Source organism: Lucilia cuprina, chromosome 4 (assembly GCF_022045245.1).
Source record: "Lucilia cuprina isolate Lc7/37 chromosome 4, ASM2204524v1, whole genome shotgun sequence".
Classification (NCBI taxonomy): Eukaryota; Metazoa; Arthropoda; class Insecta; order Diptera; family Calliphoridae; genus Lucilia; species Lucilia cuprina.
In genome coordinates, this window is record NC_060952.1 from 15,389,141 (window position 1) to 15,410,902 (window position 21,762).

At 28.5% G+C, this 21,762-nt stretch overlaps 3 protein-coding genes across 4 annotated transcripts in view; 2 read left to right on the forward strand and 1 right to left on the reverse strand.

Annotated features, from left to right (window-relative positions):
* Window positions 1-1,905: 1,905 nt before the first annotated feature.
* Window positions 1,906-4,155, reverse strand: LOC111681565 (putative protein TPRXL). The gene has a single exon (XM_023443410.2). It carries the CDS (start codon window positions 4,002-4,004, stop codon window positions 2,595-2,597), a length of 1,410 nt encoding a protein of 469 aa, XP_023299178.2. The 5' UTR covers window positions 4,005-4,155; the 3' UTR covers window positions 1,906-2,594.
* A 1,515-nt stretch (window positions 4,156-5,670) lies between these two features.
* On the forward strand, window positions 5,671-7,776 carry LOC111681571 (protein C12orf4 homolog). The gene is made up of 5 exons (XM_023443418.2): window positions 5,671-5,934; window positions 6,001-6,706; window positions 6,774-6,915; window positions 6,981-7,486; window positions 7,546-7,776. The coding sequence occupies exons 1-5, from the start codon at window positions 5,748-5,750 to the stop codon at window positions 7,664-7,666; spliced, it is 1,662 nt and encodes a 553-aa protein (XP_023299186.2). The 5' UTR covers window positions 5,671-5,747; the 3' UTR covers window positions 7,667-7,776.
* A 5,107-nt stretch (window positions 7,777-12,883) lies between these two features.
* The window catches only part of LOC124419303 (ETS-like protein pointed), a 97,262-nt gene continuing 88,383 nt past the window's right edge, over window positions 12,884-21,762 (forward strand). Inside the window, exons 1-2 of one of the 2 annotated variants that reach the window (XM_046948014.1) lie at window positions 12,884-12,942; window positions 13,179-13,639. The gene's annotated coding sequence lies outside the window, so the exon portion shown is untranslated. Of the gene's footprint in view, window positions 12,943-13,178; window positions 13,640-17,134; window positions 17,504-21,762 lie in introns of those variants that run through there. The other variant, XM_046948013.1, reaches the window with a different exon arrangement.

The window sequence follows — 21,762 nt, forward strand, 5'->3', positions numbered from 1 at the left end:
ACGGTCCGGGCACTACTAGTAATCTCATAAAAAGTAATTATTGTAATGAAATTCAGAACAAATTAATTTATATAAAATTAATTATGATAAGTGCATTATTGGATTTAAGTAACGTACAAAGATGCACTCCTGAAAAGAATAAAACTCGCGTCGATGTCGAAAGAAAATTTAATACAAATAATTTTAGTTTTTTTCAGAACATATTGTATGATTGAACCAATGCTATTTAAAAAATATGTCCTGATGGTTTCTGCGGTTTCTGGATTTATCAGGGAAATAACATCTGAATATCGAATTAAATATGCAAATACCTGAGGCCGTTATAGTAAATTTAACAGGAATTTTCTCCCTTTCTATCCTATTTTAAATAAAGTGGACTTTTTTACATTTCGATCGTAATGATTCAAGTCGGAATGGTTTAAATTCCGTATTTTTATTCCGGTGGTTTTTGTTTTAGTATTGGATATTATGGATATTGTTTTAGTATTTTAGATCACAAAATGTTAGAATTATATTGGATCCTATTCTGCATTTCAATTTGAATCGAAATTTTGTCAGTTTGGCAACTTTGGTATTTTGCATTTCGATTGGACTCTCCGCCACATTAATTACAATCGAAATGCAGAATACACACAATCGTAAAGCATTGAAACGAAATGGAATTGCTTCTTCTTTTTCTTACGATTATTCAGTTTTTTGTTTGAATACCTTTTTTCGATCATTGCGTAACTGAATGCGCAAACGTAATCGAAATGAAGAATAGGGTGATTAATTTAATTTAAAATTGATTCTTTTGAGCTTATTAAAACTATAATAGTTTTTAGTAAAGGTTCCCGTTATTGTAACTTTAATTAAATACACATTTTTATTCCTCTTTAGAAATAGAAGGTGTAATTTCGAAAAAATTGTCCAATTCACAATCAATGTCGTATCATTGTATGTCATAAAATTTTTTTCAAATAAAATTTTTCGAAACAAAAACAAATCAATAATAAAAAAGTTACGACATACTACGATACAACCGTACAACGCCGATAGGGTTTAATAAACCTTTAATAAGTGTTTATGAATAAGACACACAAAATTTAATAAAAAAACAACTGAACTTAATTTTTTCCACTATTTCTTAATTCTACAATGATATATTTTAAAATACAAACCTTTATTCTGAATATTATTTGTTTTTGAAACTTCTTCATCAGCATATTATGAAAACAATATTTATATTACTTGAAAACAAATTAAATCAATTTATTTTGTTGGTTTTAGTTTTTTATATTTGATTAACATGGTATTTTGTGTTATTGTTTTTCTTTTTCATTTGTTTTTAATTTAAAGGTTTACTAAAATTTAGAAACCTTAAAATTGATTAAATTTAACATAAATTAGAGACATACAAATATTAAAATAAAATAAATGAAGTGAAAATAATAATTCACGGGCATACGTAAAACAAAATGTGTAACTTAACAAATATAATAATGGGATTTTACAAATCATGTTTTGTAAATTTATAGATGAACTTCTTAATACAGGATTTTTAAAATATTTAACTAGAAACTAAAAGAAAATTAACATTATACATACATACTAAATATAAACAAATAAAATAATATTAATAATAATATAGTTAAGTATATTTTATATTTTTTTGGGGTATATTTATTGAATTATTTTTATTTATGTTTTTATTTATAAAAGGTAACAAATAAAAGCGTATCAGTGTTTTTAATTTCGATTAAAGAGAGCTATATAAGATACAATATTTAAAATAGTTTGAAATTTAAAGTCAAGCATTTTAATATTTTTTATATTATTTTAACTCTGAAATCAGGGTGGTGCTTTAAATTATTTTGTTTATAAAAATTAAAATTTAGTAAAATGATTTTACTATTAAATTTGTCATTCTTATATTTAACAGATTAAATTTTGCAATTAAATGTTTTCTTTAATCTTTAATATCTTGTTAACATAATTTTAAAACAATCATTTTTAGATTTTGATTTCAGAAAATATTTTTCAGACTTTACCCCTGCATTTGAAAGTGAGTTGATGCTATATGGTTTTAATCAATTAATATCAATTAAGATTGGTTCGTAAATCTAGACACTTTAAAAATTCACCTACGATAATCTTCAATTGTAGAAGATTTTAAATTTCTTTTAAAATTTCAGCACTTTTTAGTTCGACAACGCCGCAGTTTGTTTTATGAAACTAGATATCAATAGTTCATCATTTGTTTTTTACATATAAATTATTAATTAAAAACTGATAGGCTTTCATTTGTTAGCTAATTATAAGGTTATTTGAATATTTATCGATCAATACTTTTTTATATTTAAATTTTAAATATCGAAAATAGCGTGAGAGAAGACCAAATGATTTCAATGATAAAAATTGTACCTTAAAATCAATTGTTTGGTAGATTAAAGAGAAAAACTTATAATTTTGAAATCACTTGAACTCCTCTCAGTCTATTCTTACATCACACTTACATTTACGCTTGATTTTGTTTGGGATTATAATAGGTTTTTTTTTTAAATAAAGGCTAACTAAATTCTAATGTATTTTTTTTAATAAACATCAACACTTGCTTACATTTTTTCATCCATAACTACTGCTGGATTTGTGGTGGTTGTACTAGTGACCATAGGTTCTACTAACATTTTTGTACAAGTCTCCATATTAACAGGTGTGGTGGTACTAGTGTCTGGCTTTAGAACATCCATTAGGGTAGATTCGTCCTGCATGGCTGGTATAGCCAATTTGTTGGAAATTGAAATGGTTTCTTCTAGACTGCTGCCAATACTCATGGGTTCACTATTGCTAGACACTAGAGAATTTGACGATGCTGAAGATGACGATGACGAAGAGGAGGAGGATGATGATGAAGAACAGTGAGCACTTACTGATGCAACTGTAGATTCAATAACATCACTGCAAGATGAAGCCGACATGGGTGAGGAACAAGCAGAATTTGTGTTTGTTGTATTATTGGTGCATAGTTTTGATATCAACAATTTAGGTGTAATACGTCCGTCATAAGTACCAGTTCCTGAATCTGGACTGGGGCAAACAGAACTTGATGGTGATTGGCATATGGGTGAAGAGCCACGACTTTCGCAAAACATTTTCTTTGCCGGTGGCTGCGAATACAAAGAGCCCCACGAACTGATCGAAGAACTTTCATCTAACTCGAATTTTCTCTTAACCGGACCCAGCTGAGAGGGTCTTATGGCTATGGGTGACATAGAGCGGCGTGTTGCAAAGGTACTGCGACGTGTAGGAGATGGTGATAAACCATATGGAAGACGCAAATTAGTACGATTATTGGTAGGGCTAGGACTAGAGCAACTGTTACCGCTGCTCATGCCACCACTCACCATAACCTGTAAAGGATTAGTTAATTCATCGGAAGATTTGCAAGACCAATTCTCAGCTACTAAGGATAAATCTTCCCAACTCTGAGATATTTGTATGGCCGAATGGACTTCTCGCTCATGGGTTACTTCACGCATATTTAAGCCATCGACGCATTCTTCCTGTCGTAATTGGGATATACGCGGTGTAACACACCGTGATGAATCGGACCTGCCTCCAGCATTATTGACACTTACACTACCTGTGGGGTTTAAACCTGCTGTAGTGCCGGAGGCTGGTAACCCCCGGGCTGGACTATAACTGGCCGAATAACGTCTTCCGCGTGGTGCAAATATATTAAAAACTGGTGCTGGTGATACTTCCCTAGATGGTGGCTGCGACCTGGGTATTGGCACACTTAAGCATCTTTTTAAAGCTTTCGACGAGAGTGTTGCTATATTCGCATTCTCACCCATTTGATTTGTATTACTATTTATAGTTATAGCCGTTGCATTAGCATCATTAGCTGCTTCTACTGCTGATGGCAAGACTACAACTTGCATTTCTGTCATAGTTTCATCCGTTTTATTTTTACAATCTTTTTGTTCTACGCCTTCATTCGATGGCTCTAAACTTACTTCCATATCTGTTCTGTCGATATTTGTCGTGTTTTATAATAAATATTTGGCGATTTGTTGTTTTTTTATAGATTTATTTTTTCGATTTGTTAAAAAAGTGTTTTTACTTAATGATTTTGCCTCTGTGTTTACAAGTGTGGTTCTTGATTTTTTCTTCTTTCTTGTCAGGGTTCGGAAATTGCCCTAAGTGCTGTAGATTGAAATGAAGGCGAGAAAGGATAATAAAAGGGTTGCCAACACACCTGTATAGTGAAAAGGAATCTTACAACAGCCATCAAGTCTTAAGATAATAATTTATTTAATTCAGTATTAAAAAATCTGCATAATTCTAGTTTTCAATTTTAATTTGTCAGTAAGAAATTAACAATAATTTTGTAAAATTGTTGTAGTTTATGTTTTGAAGCAACATTTTATTAAAAAATGTATTAAGGTTTTTCGATTTGGGCAATATCTCATTGTTATGAAAGCAACATATTGAAATATAAATTATTTAACAATAGGAAGATATTGGAACAAATGTTGTTTCACAGAACATCATAAATTTATTGATTAACATATTGTTTCTAGATAACGTGTGAGTAGTTTGAGTTAAAATTTTACTTGTATTTTGTTTTTGTTACAATAACAAAATACAAGTAAAATTTGAGCTCAAACTACTCGCTCGTGATCTAGAAACAGCACATAAGTCAGCCCTCAAATATTGGTAGGTCCATGGGAGTTAATAATATAAGCCGATATGCGACTGAATATATGTTGGTAGAAAACAGGGCATATGAGAATATACATATATGTATATTTTTTAATTCGCTCACTTACAATTAAATTTTAGAACAAAATATTTTTAAAAGTAATAAAACTCTTAATTATTTAAAAATGTTTAATTAAGTATTTTAAAATTAATTCCAACAGCTGATTAATTTCTAATAAAAATTATCGGAATAACATATAATACTGTTAGTTAAAAAAACAACACTATAGGTAACATTAATGACTCAGCTTACTTTTTCCTAAAGGTCTCATGGTACACTTAACAAGGTAAAAGCACTTGAGAGCCATGTATTTTTTTATATGGAGCTTAACATGTATACAAGTCAATATATAGAATATTGTAAACAATAATCAGCTGCACCAATGGTGTCACCTGAACGGTATCTAGAACTAAAGACTGTCAATATGGAATAAAAACTCAAAGAAAAAAAAAAACACTTTTACATATAAATGTCTTGACAGCACTGTTGTATGTAAAATTGATGGGGATTTAAAAAATCCCCATTGAGAAAATATGTGTATATATTAATTATTTAAAATTTAAAAAATTCAATTAGTCATTCAATTAGTAATTTTTAATACTGAGAAATATTTTTATTTGTTAGTTTAAAAATTTAAATTGCATTAAAACTATTTACCTCTAATCTACGCCACAAAGTAATTTAAATATATTGTTCACATTTTTTTCATTATAGAAGATTTCCAACTATTATTTTTATCAAAACAAAGTTTTTTTATTTTTATGAATTTTATGAAATTTTATATAAACAATATTTTAGCAATTTTGATACCCTTCAACTTATATAAAACCGTTAAAATTTGAAAAATAATGTAATCCGAACCCTGTGTTTACATCTCTGCGCACTGTCAACAAAAAGTTGTCGAACAGCTGATTATTAATTATAATTAAAACAAAATTTAGGGGTGTTTAGCAAGACAACACTGTAAATTAAAAGAAATAATATTATTAAAATCACAAAAATGGTTGAATCTTTGGAAGCTGTAACCACAAAACCATTTAAATATTCTTATCAAGATCATGAGGGGAAAAATCAAGAAGCTTCTTTGGAAATAACCATACCATATGAGGATGAATGTCTGGAGGAGCTGGTAACGCAGATATTAAGTCAAATGGATCCAATGATGCGTTATTTGGATGAAAATATTGGTAAGTTAAGTTTATTAAAACAAAGTTTACTATTTCATTAATAATTTACTGTAATTTTCACTTAAGGCATCAAAAAATCATTGCAAGAATTTATTGATTTAGAAAATCAAGAATTTAAGGACGAATATGCTGAAAACTTATTGGAGAAGGTACGCAACAATGAAATTGATGTTGAAGAAATTATACGTGAAACTGAAAGACACTACAAGGATGAGCTTATACAATTTGCCGATCGTATAGGACCCACAGATGATGAAATATTTGCCCAAAGTTTTCATCGCCTAGTGCATTCCTCCTCTCTGGAAGATATATTGAATAAAGAACGTACATATGCTAAAGTCATAGCAAATATGAACACACAAATGGATAAAGAAGTAGAAACTCTTAATAACTCGCAACAAGAAGAAATGGAATCGAAAATAAATCAATTAGATATCACTACCACATCTGAGGATATTAATAATTTATTGGCACAACAGTATTCCACACAAAATTATGTACGTAAGCGTTATGAATCCGAATTGGAGGCAAAGCGAGGTCATCAAAAGAATGAATATCGTAATTGGATAACTAGTCAAGTTTCTGAGTTGTTTCAATCATCTCCAGTGGCCACACCACTAGGTAATCGTTCGTCTATGTTTATATCACAGCAGCCTTCAATGGAGGAAAGTTTTACCATACATTTGGGTTCACAATTAAAGCATATGCATAATATTCGCATCTTGAGTGCGAACGTCAATGATTTATGTAGTCCTCTTCATGCGGATGAGAGGTATTTTTAAAGGCATTTAAGTTCTAAGCTTATATAGATTTTTGAAGCTTTTCTTATATTTTAATAGCTTAAATGGTTTAAATATGGCTTTGGGTTTGTATTCGAGTTCTCTGTGTGGCGTTGTTGTCTTGACACCATCTATACAAGCTCAAGTTAATAAGGATATTATTAAAAATGCTAATATGTCAACGGAGTTTCATTTTAGTCAGGTAACTTTAAAATTTTACAAAAATCTTCACATTTGTTATTCTAAATTATTATTTTATTAAATTAGATCGACGATCAATTGGAGAAAATTGAAGAACAAATACGTCAGCTTAACCTTAGCAATAATTCGTCCACGCCCAGTACAAAAAGTTTAAGTACCGCTAGCACTGACATTAGTATTGCCAGCGGTGATGAAGGTATTACACATTCCATACACAGCAGCGCCAGTAATTCACCGGTCAAGACTAGTGCAAAACTAAAAACTGGAGATTTTTTTATTACCAAACATTCCAATCTCTCACAATCGCATGTTATATTCCACTTGATCTCGGATGAGCCTATCAATAGTCCAAGTGAAATCAATTCACGTCATCCAGTTATTTTGGGTTTGCGTAATATTTTAAAAACTGCCAGTAGACATGATGTCACAACCCTAACAATACCGGCTCTTTTGAGACATGAAATGTCTGAAGATATGACCGTACAATGGTGTATGCGTAGGGCAGAATTGGTATTTAAATGTGCCAAGGGATTTATGATAGAATCAGCCTCTTGGGGTGGTGCAGAATTGAGGTTAGTTTGTGTTTTTAATACTATTTTGGAGATTTTTATAATGATCAAATTTTTTTCAGTACTTTGCAGCTTTTATTGCCCCATGACATTTCGGAAGATTTGTTTAATACTTTGGCTAGCATGGTTCCAAATGTTTTTCGTGTGGCAAATCCTAAAATTTTAGTCGATAATAGTAAATAAATTAAGGATATTATTTTGGAAATTAAAATTTATAATTATATATTTATTAAATGTGATGTAATTAAATATGTATTAAATTTATACATATTTAATTAATAAAATAATAATTTATAAAATAAAAATATAAGTATAATCTATATTTGGAATTTTTAGAGTGATTTTTATATATTTCCCTTAATAAGGATTATATTTATAACTCAACATTAACGTGAACAAATGTTATGTTTTATATTTTTTTGCAAATTTTGTTTTGTTGCAAACATTTAGCCATTTGATCAAACATGTCATTTTAGCCTATTTATAGATTCAGGCTTGGTAGTAGTCATTTGACAGTTTGCATTTACATACATGCAGTTAATAATGATAATGATGTTGATGACGATGATTATAGACTGTGAATTTAAAACACATTTGTTGCACGTGTTGTATTTTTTAGTTTTTCTGATAATATTGCTGTTTTATTTTTTTTTTTAATTCGTATTATTGTTGTTCTTTGTCATGGTTTATTACTTTGCTGGTGGTGGCAGTTTTATTTTGTTCGTGTATCTTTGTCGAATCGTCTTTCTTTTCTATCTAGTGATTTGTTGCTATTTTATGTGTGTACAATGTGCACCAGCCGTACACCAGCCTTTGTGTTTCTTTTGAATGACATTGTACTATGTTCCCTATTTCTTTCTTGGCCACTCTGCTTTTTTGTGCAAGATCATTTATTAGACATTTCGAATTTTTATTCGCAAAGTGTTTTGAAGTCATAAATGCTAAAAATGTTTGGGCGATTGTTTTGAATTATTTTCAAAGAATATTATTGTCAACTTGGGATTTGTTTTAATGAGTTTACAGTTTTGAAAGGAAATTAGAATGATCTAATGACAAAAAATTTGAATAGAAAAATGGTTGGGAATGTTATGGGAATGTGCAATTAATAAATTTGAAATAATTAATCTTTAAAGGAATTGAATTTAACCAGAATAAATTCTGTATATCATAACTGTTGGTTTTCGTACCGATTTAGAAAAAATTGTATTGTTTTTTAACTAAGCTGTCTCATTGTTGTTCAATTATTATTATTACTGCATTAAAAAAAATGCAACGCATGAAGTACTGCATTCTTCGATATCGAGACTACAGACTAGACTAAAAACTAGAGTATAAACTATAGACAAGACTAGAATAATCCAGATTAAACTAGACTAAAAACGACTATAGACTAGACTATAGACTAGACTATAGACAAGACTATAGACTAGACTATAGACTAGAATATAGACTAGACTATAGACTAGACTATAGACTAGACTATAGACTAGACTACAGACTAGACTATAGACTAGACTATAGACTAGACTATAGACTAGACTAAAGACTAGACTATAGACTAGACTATAGACTAGACTATAGACTAGACTATAGACTAGACTATAGACTAGGCTATAGACTAGACTATAGACTAGACTATAGACTAGACTATAGACTAGACAATAGACTAGACTATAGATTAGACTATAGACTAGACTATAGACTAGACTAGACTAGACTATAGACTAGACTATAGACTAGACTATAGACTAGACTATAGACTATAGACTATAGACTAGACTATAGACTAGACTATAGACTAGACTATAGACTAGACTATAGACTAGACTATAGACTAGACTATAGACTAGACTATAGACTAGACTATAGACTAGACTATAGACTAGACTATAGACTAGACTATAGACTAGACTATAGACTAGACTATAGACTAGACTATAGACTAGACTATAGACTAGACTATAGACTAGACTATAGACTAGACTATAGACTAGACTATAGACTAGACTATAGACTAGACTATAGACTAGACTATAGACTAGACTATAGACTAGACTATAGACTATAGACTAGACTATAGACTAGACTATAGACTAGACTATAGACTAGACTATAGACTAGACTATAGACTAGACTATAGACTAGACTATAGACTAGACTATAGACTAGACTATAGACTAGACTATAGACTAGACTATAGACTAGACTATAGACTAGACTATAGACTAGACTATAGACTAGACTATAGACTAGACTATAGACTAGACTATAGACTAGACTATAGACTAGACTATAGACTAGACTATAGACTAGACTATAGACTAGACTATAGACTAGACTATAGACTAGACTATAGACTAGACTATAGACTAGACTATAGACTAGACTATAGACTAGACTATAGACTAGACTATAGACTAGACTATAGACTAGACTATAGACTAGACTATAGACTAGACTATAGACTAGACTATAGACTAGACTATAGACTAGACTATAGACTAGACTATAGACTAGACTATAGACTAGACTATAGACTAGACTATAGACTAGACTATAGACTAGACTATAGACTAGACTATAGACTAGACTATAGACTAGACTATAGACTAGACTATAGACTAGACTATAGACTAGACTATAGACTAGACTATAGACTAGACTATAGACTAGACTATAGACTAGACTATAGACTAGACTATAGACTAGACTATAGACTAGACTATAGACTAGACTATAGACTAGACTATAGACTAGACTATAGACTAGACTATAGACTAGACTATAGACTAGACTATAGACTAGACTATAGACTAGACTATAGACTAGACTATAGACTAGACTATAGACTAGACTATAGACTAGACTATAGACTAGACTATAGACTAGACTATAGACTAGACTATAGACTAGACTATAGACTAGACTATAGACTAGACTATAGACTAGACTATAGACTAGACTATAGACTAGACTATAGACTAGACTATAGACTAGACTATAGACTAGACTATAGACTAGACTATAGACTAGACTATAGACTAGACTATAGACTAGACTAGACTATAGACTAGACTATAGACTAGACTATAGACTAGACTATAGACTAGACTATAGACTAGACTATAGACTAGACTATAGACTATAGACTAGACTATAGACTAGACTATAGACTAGACTATAGACTAGACTATAGACTAGACTATAGACTAGACTATAGACTAGACTATAGACTAGACTATAGACTAGACTATAGACTAGACTATATACTAGATATAGACTAGACTATAGAATAGACTATAGACTAGACTATAGACTAGACTATAGACTAGACTATAGACTAGACTATAGACTATAGACTATAGACTAGACTATAGACTAGACTATAGACAGACTATAGACTAGACTATAGACTAGACTATAGACTAGACTATAGACTAGACTATAGACTAGACTATAGACTAGACTATAGACTAGACTATAGACTAGACTATAGACTAGACTATAGACTAGACTATAGACTAGACTATAGACTAGACTATAGACTAGACTATAGACTAGACTATAGACTAGACTATAGACTAGACTATAGACTAGACTATAGACTAGACTATAGACTAGACTATAGACTAGACTATAGACTAGACTATAGACTAGACTATAGACTAGACTATAGACTAGACTATAGACTAGACTATAGACTAGACTATAGACTAGACTATAGACTAGACTATAGACTAGACTATAGACTAGACTATAGACTAGACTATAGACTAGACTATAGACTAGACTATAGACTAGACTATAGACTACTATAGACTATAGACTAGACTATAGACTAGACTATAGACTAGACTATAGACTAGACTATAGACTAGACTATAGACTAGACTATAGACTAGACTATAGACTAGACTATAGACTAGACTATAGACTAGACTATAGACTAGACTATAGACTAGACTATAGACTAGACTATAGACTAGACTATAGACTAGACTAGACTATAGACTAGACTATAGACTAGACTATAGACTAGACTATAGACTAGACTATAGACTAGACTATAGACTAGACTATAGACTAGACTATAGACTAGACTATAGACTAGACTATAGACTAGACTATAGACTAGACTATAGACTAGACTATAGACTAGACTATAGACTAGACTATAGACTAGACTATAGACTAGACTATAGACTAGACTATAGACTAGACTATAGACTAGACTATAGACTAGACTATAGACTAGACTATAGACTAGACTATAGACTAGACTATAGACTAGACTATAGACTAGACTATAGACTAGACTATAGACTAGACTATAGACTAGACTATAGACTAGACTATAGACTAGACTATAGACTAGACTATAGACTAGACTATAGACTAGACTATAGACTAGACTATAAGACTAGACTATAGACTAGACTATAGACTAGACTATAGACTAGACTATAGACTAGACTATAGACTAGACTATAGACTAGACTATAGACTAGACTATAGACTAGACTATAGACTAGACTATAGACTAGACTATAGACTAGACTATAGACTAGACTATAGACTAGACTATAGACTAGACTATAGACTAGACTAGACTATAGACTAGACTATAGACTAGACTATAGACTAGACTATAGACTAGACTATAGACTAGACTATAGACTAGACTATAGACTAGACTATAGACTAGACTATAGACTAGACTATAGACTAGACTATAGACTAGACTATAGACTAGACTATAGACTAGACTATAGACTAGACTATAGACTAGACTATAGACATGACTATAGACTAGACTATAGACATGACTATAGACTAGACTATAGACTTGACTATACACTAGACTATACACTAGACTATACACTAGACTAGTCTGTAGTCTAGACTATATCCTAGACTATACTTTAGTTTATATTGAAGCATATAGCCTAATATCCTCGCCACTGTGAAGGTGTAGGGTATAAAAATAATTAATTTTTTTAATTATCTTGAGTTGAGTACAACAATCAAGTTTCTTTATATTTTCTAATATGTTGTTTTTTGTAAATTCCTCTATTGTGCATCCTTTGATTTGAGCTTTTATCACACAAAAAACCAAACATTTCTACGGGACACTCTACTGTGCATACTCATGTACACAAACAAATTGTATTTTAAGAGAGAAAATATACAAATTTTCTCTTAATTTTTAAGATCTTTAATAGTATTGGTTAGTTAAAGGCAAAATAGATTTTTCTTTCCATAAACTTATTTAGTAGTATCTTAAGTGTGAACAAGTGTAAATCAAGGATGAAATGCAATGAAAACAAAATTGTATTAAAATTAAACAATTATTAAAAGTCGGTCGGTGAAATAATAAAACTAAAACGATAACAATTCATGTGAAATTTGTTTTGAAAAGCGTATTACAGACTTTGTAATGTTTATTAAATAAGTAAATGGTAAAAATCTAACAACTACTGTGCACTAAAAAAACTAAGAAGCCGGTCGCTACAAAAAAAGAACTAATCTACAACGAAAACTATTCGTGTGAAATTGTTTCAATATAGAAGTTTACATAAATTATTATTTAGCTATAATGTTATACTTAATATGAAATTGTATATTAAAATTATAAGATAAACAATTCGATTTTTTTGTTTTCCATTCTATATTCAATTTCATATTTACTTTTTAGCTTTTTTCGTATATTGCAAAAATTACACTCTCACTTTTCATGGCGTTATCAGTGAAAAAGCAATGAAAGAAGAAATACAAATACAAATATTAGCCATAAAAAAGTAACAAATACAAGAACAATTCTTTCGCACAAAACAAAAAAACGAAATAAAAAAGAAAATAAGCGGCAAAAAAATATTCACACAAAATTTATAAAAATAAATAACGAGGGTAGTGTTGCCATAGTTTGTGAAAATAAGAAAGAAAAATAACGGTTTTAACAGTCGGTGTGTAATAAACAACCAATAAGAAAAATCTAATTGGAGTAAAACTAAAAGTGTACGTTGTGTTAAATTGTATTAAAATTATTTGATTTAAATATTTGGTGTATTTATAATTTGGATATAAAAATTTCCTAATACCTAATCTGGCATACGAATTTTGAATATAAATTGGATTACGGTATACAATTGTTAAAAGGTAAGTGTATATTTTATTCGATAACTTAATTTGTATTTATTTTTATTAATTAATTATTAATAGCACAGGCTAACGTTGATAGAGAATTTCTAAATAATTTTCACTAATCCCAATATTATTTGATGTTTTGATGCTTATTTTCAATATTTTGAACTCTTTTTCCTTGTGGCTGTATTCTTGTATAGCAAATATTCAATTATGTAATCTTATAGAAGTTAATAATATTGACCGTGTCCGACTCTAGTCCTAAACTTTAAGTTATATAAATGTATTCAGGACAAATATAGGGCAATAGGACGTTAACTGTTGAAATTTTAGCACTAATATATATACTAGGCTTCGTTTCAAAAAATAAAATGTTTCCCGTTTTTGTGCATTATGTATTATTATACAAAGATGCACTTTTTTCAAAAAATATTTCAAAAAAATGTGTCTTTGTGCATAATCAAAGTATGCTTTTTGCTGAGACAATTGGTGCAAAAACAAAAATTTTATCATTAACCCTTTAGATGTGATGAGACTTTAAATTTTCAGATTTTAAACTTTACAACGCTATATTTCGAAAACCACAAAAGTTATAAGGCCCAAAATTAGTCATTATACATGTTATATATGGAACATTAATTGGATGTAGTTTTATTAAATTCAGAGATGATGATGAAAAACACCATTGTTTGATGGGAAATTATTAAACCACAAGCCAACATTATAACCATCATTACTCCTAAAGGGATTACAATAAATTAAAAATTTTAACACTATTTTTTAAGGGCATTGAATATTATATTTACGAATGATAAAATCAGGTTTTGATTTTTTAAATTGCATTTTTTTCTTTTGCTCTTATGCTTTTATAGTGCATCTAAATATGTACAGCAGTTTTCGGTCTATAAAAAAATGTCGCCAAAAATCGGTATTTTGGCCGCAGATATGCAGATGAAGGAGTTGAAATTAAAAAAAATACGCCAATATTAGCGCTGTTCCAAAAACTGCCATAAAAAGTATATCACAATTTCAAAAATATTGCGTGAAGCCTAATATATACATTTCTGTTCTGTAAATCGATTCGACTTCAAAACCGAGAAGCTTCTTTGGTGTTCTGAAAATTGAATTTTTATTTCAACGTAAAATTCAGAAAATAAACATATCTTATATGAAAAAAAGTTTAAAGTGTCCATAGCATTTATATTAAGTTACAATTGTATTAAAAATCCCAAAAAATAATTATTAAATTTATTATAAAAAAATTAAATTCGATTTATTTTCGACTAGACTTGTGTACTCGGAAAAATATGACAAATCGTTTTTAAACGAGAAATTTACTCGTATTCGGTTTATAGAATAGACAGAAAAGTTTTAGATTTTAACAGCAAATAATTGGAATATGAATTTTATAATAGTTCCAACAAGATATATATGAACACAGAAATCGATAATGGAAATTTTTCAAAAGTACCTAATCCGTATATTGGGTTATAAATGTAATTAAAAAAACCCTTCACACGATAGTTTCAAAACTCTTATTTTACGTGAATTTTTTCCTTATTTATTGAAAAAAGGAAGTAAACTAAAAAATATAGGAGTAAATAATTTGTTGGCAATGTTATTGAAAATTAGCCATAATTCGTAACTGTTATATAACAACCTTTTATAATATAAAATTTGTATGTATATCTGAAATCTTTAAAAGTTAAACTCAAACTATGCAAAATTTTGAAGTTTTTATGATATTTTGTATGATAAAGAAATCTCTATCAGGAATGGCAAATGGAATTATGAAGTTGTACAAAAACTTTAGATTAGTCATTATACAAGTCAATATTTAAGACCATTAGACTCATTCTCAGACTGGTCAGAAGACAGTCTATTGTCTCTCTATGGACTTGAGGATTGAGTAATCTGTAAACTAGACAGAATACTAGTCTACAGGTTATTGTCCAGTCTAAAGAATAGCCCATATACTACCACCGATCAAAAGATGTAAAACCTAAAAGTACTCTCTTTGTTAAATATTGTCTGGTTATAATCTATTCCAGGATTCATTACAATATCCTCTTCCGAAGTATATTAAAAATTTGATCGAAGTCGATAGTTTTTTAAACTTTGTGGTAAAAAATTAAATTTTTTTTAATAATAATATTTTAAAATTGTACAAAATGGGTCATTGGTGTACCATTGTACTTTTGAAGAACGAGTTGTACCAAAAAAGTACAATTGTACCAATTTTGCCAAAATCGATTGGCTTTACACGTTTTTCCTAACTATTCGTTTTTTATATTAATAAGTCTATAGATTACGGACTAGTAAACAAGTTTGTGGACTTATCTTTTAACTAATTGAACATTGACTAACTATTGCCAACTTTACTGATCAGTCTATGAATAAGTTTACGGACTAACATACATATTAACTTGTCTATTGACTTATTTATCTATGGTTTATTTTATCTACTATGTAGTTTTAGCGAATGTTTATTATAAATATATCATGGAAATTTTCATTGTCAAATAGTACTGAAAAAATTTTATAGTACTGAATCTTCGTGATTACTATATATACTTTCATGTGTTTCCACACATCAAAAAATACCCAACAATATTTGTGTAATATATATACAAACTAATTGGCAACTCTTATTCTATCACTTCTTCTACTAACTGAGTGCGTAAACAAGAGTGTGTGGGATTTTAATGAAAACAATTAAGAGAAAAAAACACTCTCTTATGTAGATTTTTAGTGAGTTGCTTTTATGAGGTTCGTTTCTGAACTATGAGAGTGTAATAATAAAATCAGTTGATAATGAAACTCTCACAAAGTTAAATGTGAGGATTTTTAAAGCCGCTAAAAAATAAAAATTTAAAAAATTTTTCTGAAACAATATTTTAAGTAAAACAAAAATAGAAAGAAAGAAGAAAAAAATAAAAACAAAAATTTGCAAAATAAATGATTGTATGAGTTTTAAAATATACTAACGAGTGCAATTTCTTAAGAAAACGTAAAAGAAAACACAAGATTTTATATAAAAATATATATGAAAAACAAAATAAAATAAAATACTTTAAATCGTGGAAAAATAAACGTGTGAAATTGAAATGAAAATAAGGCAATTTTATTATTTTCTATTACAAAAATAGATTTTGAAAAAAAAATCTCAAGTGATTTATAACAAACAAATTGTGTTAATAAAATTAATGAAAATATAAGAAATAAATAAAAAATATTTAAAAAAAATCATTAAGCTATTTGAATATTAAATAAAAGTGCAATAAAATTTATTAATGATGTAAATTTTAGCAAAATAGTTTTTTTTCGTTTGACGTATTATTAACAAAGTGCCTTAAAATTTATTGAATTAAATTCATAAATTTATTGTTTTTCTATACATATTTTTAATCAAATTTTGCTGCCTACAATAAATTTTTTTATTTTTATTTAAATTATACTACTAATGTTTTAAACAAAAAAATACAAGAAAAATATAACAAAATAAATACAAATTTTCATTTGAAATAACAACAAACTGTAAAAAAATAACAAAAATTCATACTACCACGCAGTTTTTTTATTTATGTTGAGTATAAGTGCAGTGTATTTTCATATGATTGTTGTTTTTATTATTATTTTTTAAGAAAACAAACGACAACAACAATTTTTTAGTGCTATAAACCAAAACAAGCAGAAGAAAAAAAATCATATTTTTGGTTTTTCTTTTAAAGCAGTACAACAAAAATATTAATATAAAACAACAACAAAACAATAAGCATCAAAAAGCAGGCCTTAGTTCCAAACATTTGCCGTGTACATTGATTTGTTTTTTTAACCGTGTTTCTACTAAATCGGCCGACCAATGCTTTAAAAACGCAGGTAAACAAAATAAAACCTTCTTTTTCTGTTTTTGTTTTTTCTTTTCATATTTTGGCTTTTTGGTTTCTAAAAAAAATATATATTTTAAAGATTTAATTACCACTTGAATTTTAGTCGGTGTTTTTTGCTTTGTATTTGAAAACCTAATATTAAATTATGAAATTTGTTTGGCGGTTGAATTTAAATTTAAAAGAAATTGCCTGTATAGATCCTTTAATAGTTTTGTTTTGCATTTGTATTGGAATACGTAAAATCTTGTTGTTGATTTACATATGTTGAGAATAGTTAGTCCAAGCTAAATTATCTTTAGAAAAAATACAGAAACCAATATTTTTATTGGTAATATCTACAACAGATTATGATACTGATCTCAATAAACCAAAAAAGTATGGTTGTCAGATCTTATAATGTTGGCAGATCTGGCAATGAAACATTCGCAGCAAAAATAAAACGAAGTACTTTCAAAAGAATAACATTTAGCACCATTTAAAAAGTAGTACGAAGTGATTTTTTTTTTACATTTTTAAAGTGATGTTTTTTGACTTCCCAAGAAGCGAAAAGAATCGAATTTTTTTTAAAATTAAAGGTATATTTTTATTTTCTGAAAATTTTTGAATTAAAACCATTTTATTTTGGATTTGATTGAAAAATGCGTGTAATTTACACACTGAAAAAAATCCATGCCTGATATATACGAAAAATGTCGTACATTGTACGAATCGTTCGTTGTTTCGCACCACGAAATTCTTTCGTAATATATACAAAATTGTACGAAATACTTTAGTATAATGCAAAATAATCTTGAAAAAATTAATTTACATAAATTGAAAAAAGTTAATTTTGAATAAATATGGTAAAATTTACGATATATTAATTTATGCAAGTATTTTTGTTCATTTTAAAATAATTTTTCTAATTTTAGTTCAAAATTATTCTCCACACGAATTTTTAATTTTTTTTTTAAGAAAATAATTCGCAAATAATATTATACTATTTCTTAAATTTTATAAAAATCTTGTAGTTTTATTTAATGATAATTTAATTAATATCATTATATTTAATTTGGCTAAAATTAAAGAAAAAAATATTACGAAAGGTTTTCGTAATTTCGTAAAAATAGAAAAGGGCTTTATTAAATAATATTTCGTATTATACACGAAATTTTTGTAAATATTACGAAAATAGAAGTTACGAAATTTTTTTCGTAAAGTTGAGCATGGATTATTTTCAGTGTATTAATATTATTTAAGTAAAATTAGTTGTATTCCATAATACTACAATTTCATTTCTTAATAACTTCCAAAAAAGAACATAAAAATTAAATGCTGAGAATGACTTCAGATGTAGTGAATTTGGAATCAAATAAAAAGGACAACCCTCCTATTACAAGCTTGTGTTAAAATCATAACTTATTCAGGTCTTTTTTAAGTACTTCCATGGAGTAAATTCTACTGCTTTTTCACTTCTTTGTTAGTTCAGACGGTTGTTAGAAAATCTTATAATTTCATTGTCAGACACTCTGTTGTAAGATTGTTGTTGTCACATTTAATGTTATTTATATTGATTATTTTGCCAATAGACAACATTTATCTGACAGTTATTATAGAAATAGTCAGATAATTATTTGGCAATGGCAACGTAATGTGTTTACACGTTTGACAGATATCTGACAATATTATTGTTATACAATATACTGACAATGCTTTTTCTAACAAAAATGATAAGTTCACAAGGTTTTTGTACAATTTTCCAACATTTTTCTGCCTACGTTGTAAGATTTGACATAGCTTAAACATAAGTTGTGAAAAATTTGTTTAGCGCAAAGTATCTAAGATCTGTAGTTAGTGATAAATTAAAGTTTTCTTAAAAATGTTGTTGAACCAATTTTTTAAAACTTTAGTATGTTTTTGCCAGATTTTAAGAGTAGTTATTATTAGTGGGTTTCAAGAAGAACTTATTTAAAATTACCATGAACGTATGGGGAATTTCGTGTCAAGTGACCAAACTTTAAAATCTAGGTCTTTTGATTTGAATGAAATTTGCACCAAGGTTAGTACTGTGGGATAGTAGGTCAGCCTTCTAAGTCTGACAACAAATTTTTAATTTGGGAGAAAAAAAAATACAACAAAAACCTCATTTTGTGCAAATTTCGTTTGTGCAAATTTAGTCAAAATCGATTTAAGTTGACATGAAATTCTCTATAAGTATATTAGGGTGGCTCCAAAACGGAAAAATGTATTTCATTGTAAGAAATAAATTGTTTTTTATTTAAAAATTTTAAAAATTAAATATATTAGCTAATAGAGTGTTACTTGTAACTATGGTCCCAGTGCTAAGCCAACTTGTAGGTCATTTTCCGTTCCCTTACTAAAACTTATTAAAATTATTAAAACTCAATATCGATGACGTAATAAACGGAATAAACTTGTTATTTCAAATGACAACTGAACAAATTTAAATACTGCTGAAATCAAAAATGATTAAGTTCATATCCTTCACACCACTAAAAATGCGCAATCGTTGTCTACTGCGCTCGACTTGTTTAGATCGGTAAGAAGTCTAATTTTCTAGTATAAAGTTGTCTTCATTTTGCCATTCTTAAGCAGAAAATAGCTTAATATTAATTGAAATAACGATTAAATAACTGTAGTCTTTTTATTAATAAAGAATAGACCCCAAAAAAACGTCTTTAATTAACATACATAAATATTTACATGTGAGCATGTAAAACAAATTACAAAAATTGTAAAAAAAAGTTTTATTTCATAAGTGCGTGCGATCACCGTATCGAAAACAAGCGTGAGCATATCTCTTAAGGTTATTGTTATAACACGTAATATCTTGTACATATTTAAATAACAATAATTATTGTCATAATCCTCTAAGAAAAAATAAAATACATAATAATCTTCATTAAATTACAACATATAAAGAGAACCATTATATACTGTAGATCTTTTTCTTTTATATGTGAGAGACTTGCAGACACCTCTTCAAGTAGATTCTTATAGTCGACTTTATTATTCTGTTAGTAATTCTTTGTAAACAAAAATCAAAATTAAAGCGGTTTTAGAGAGAAAAAAACTCATCATTTGAAATCTTCAAAGGAAAAAAATCTTAGAAAAATAATTTTGTTTTTAATTCATAAAAAATCCAGCTTTTTTATGAATGATCATAGATTTTTGTTTTATGTGGATTTAAGTGCCTCTGGTCTAAGTTGTGTATGTGTGTATGTACACACATATGTGTATATGTACGTATAAAGTTTTGTGATCTATGATGACGCTTTATGCTATGATTTTAATTATATAGTTTGTGGTATAAAAATGTTTAACCTTTTTTCATTTTCATGGTAACAACATATGTACGGACTGAGTAACACAGGCTGCCCATCTTTTGGACTGTTGCTTCAGTTAAACTGTTTGCCACTTGTATGCGCCACCACACACTCAAACAACTAACCACTCATGATCATAAACATTAAATTTTTGTTTTTACTGTTTGTATGTTGGTATGAGTACTTACTACTAGTTTTTTTTTCTTCCTTTAGTTAAATCAAGATAAGTTTTTGTTTTTAAACTTTAACTAATTTCCAACAATAATTAATTATTTTATCTTAATAACATCTGATTTGTTTTCGTAATATTAGGCCTATTAAAATCTTGGGTTTGGCTTTCATTTCATTGGAGTCTGTATAAAATAACATTGTTAATTCAAACTAAATTTGATGTTTTTTTTTACTTTGCGATGAGATTTTTATTATATGATTGGAAAAGATCACCTTTCTAATGGTGTGAGAAAGTTAGATCTTTTGTTGTTGTAAATAACTTGATATTTTATCACAAATTTATTAAGAAGCCGTTTAATGTAATGTTAAGTATAATATAAAATTAGTTATTTAGCAACTAGTATTTATAAAGAAGCCTGTTTTGATATAAAATCGGCCATCATTTGTTATATCAGTGATCCATTTGAAATAGATCTCAAAATTTTTAGTTTTGGTTCAAAAAATGAACCACAGGACACTCTAATTAGTTAGTTTGAATGGAGGATATATAAAGAAATACACTTAGGCCTCTATCGGCATGTAGCGGGCTCCTTAACCAGTGCCTCAGATGGGAATCAAACATACCACCTTTATCAGACTAGAACACTAACCACTTACCAACCGTAGGCCACACTTTAATGTACACTGCATCTACTTCTTAAAATAGGTCATTTTTGTCCGGTATTTATTCGGAACTCTTACGTTTTATAAT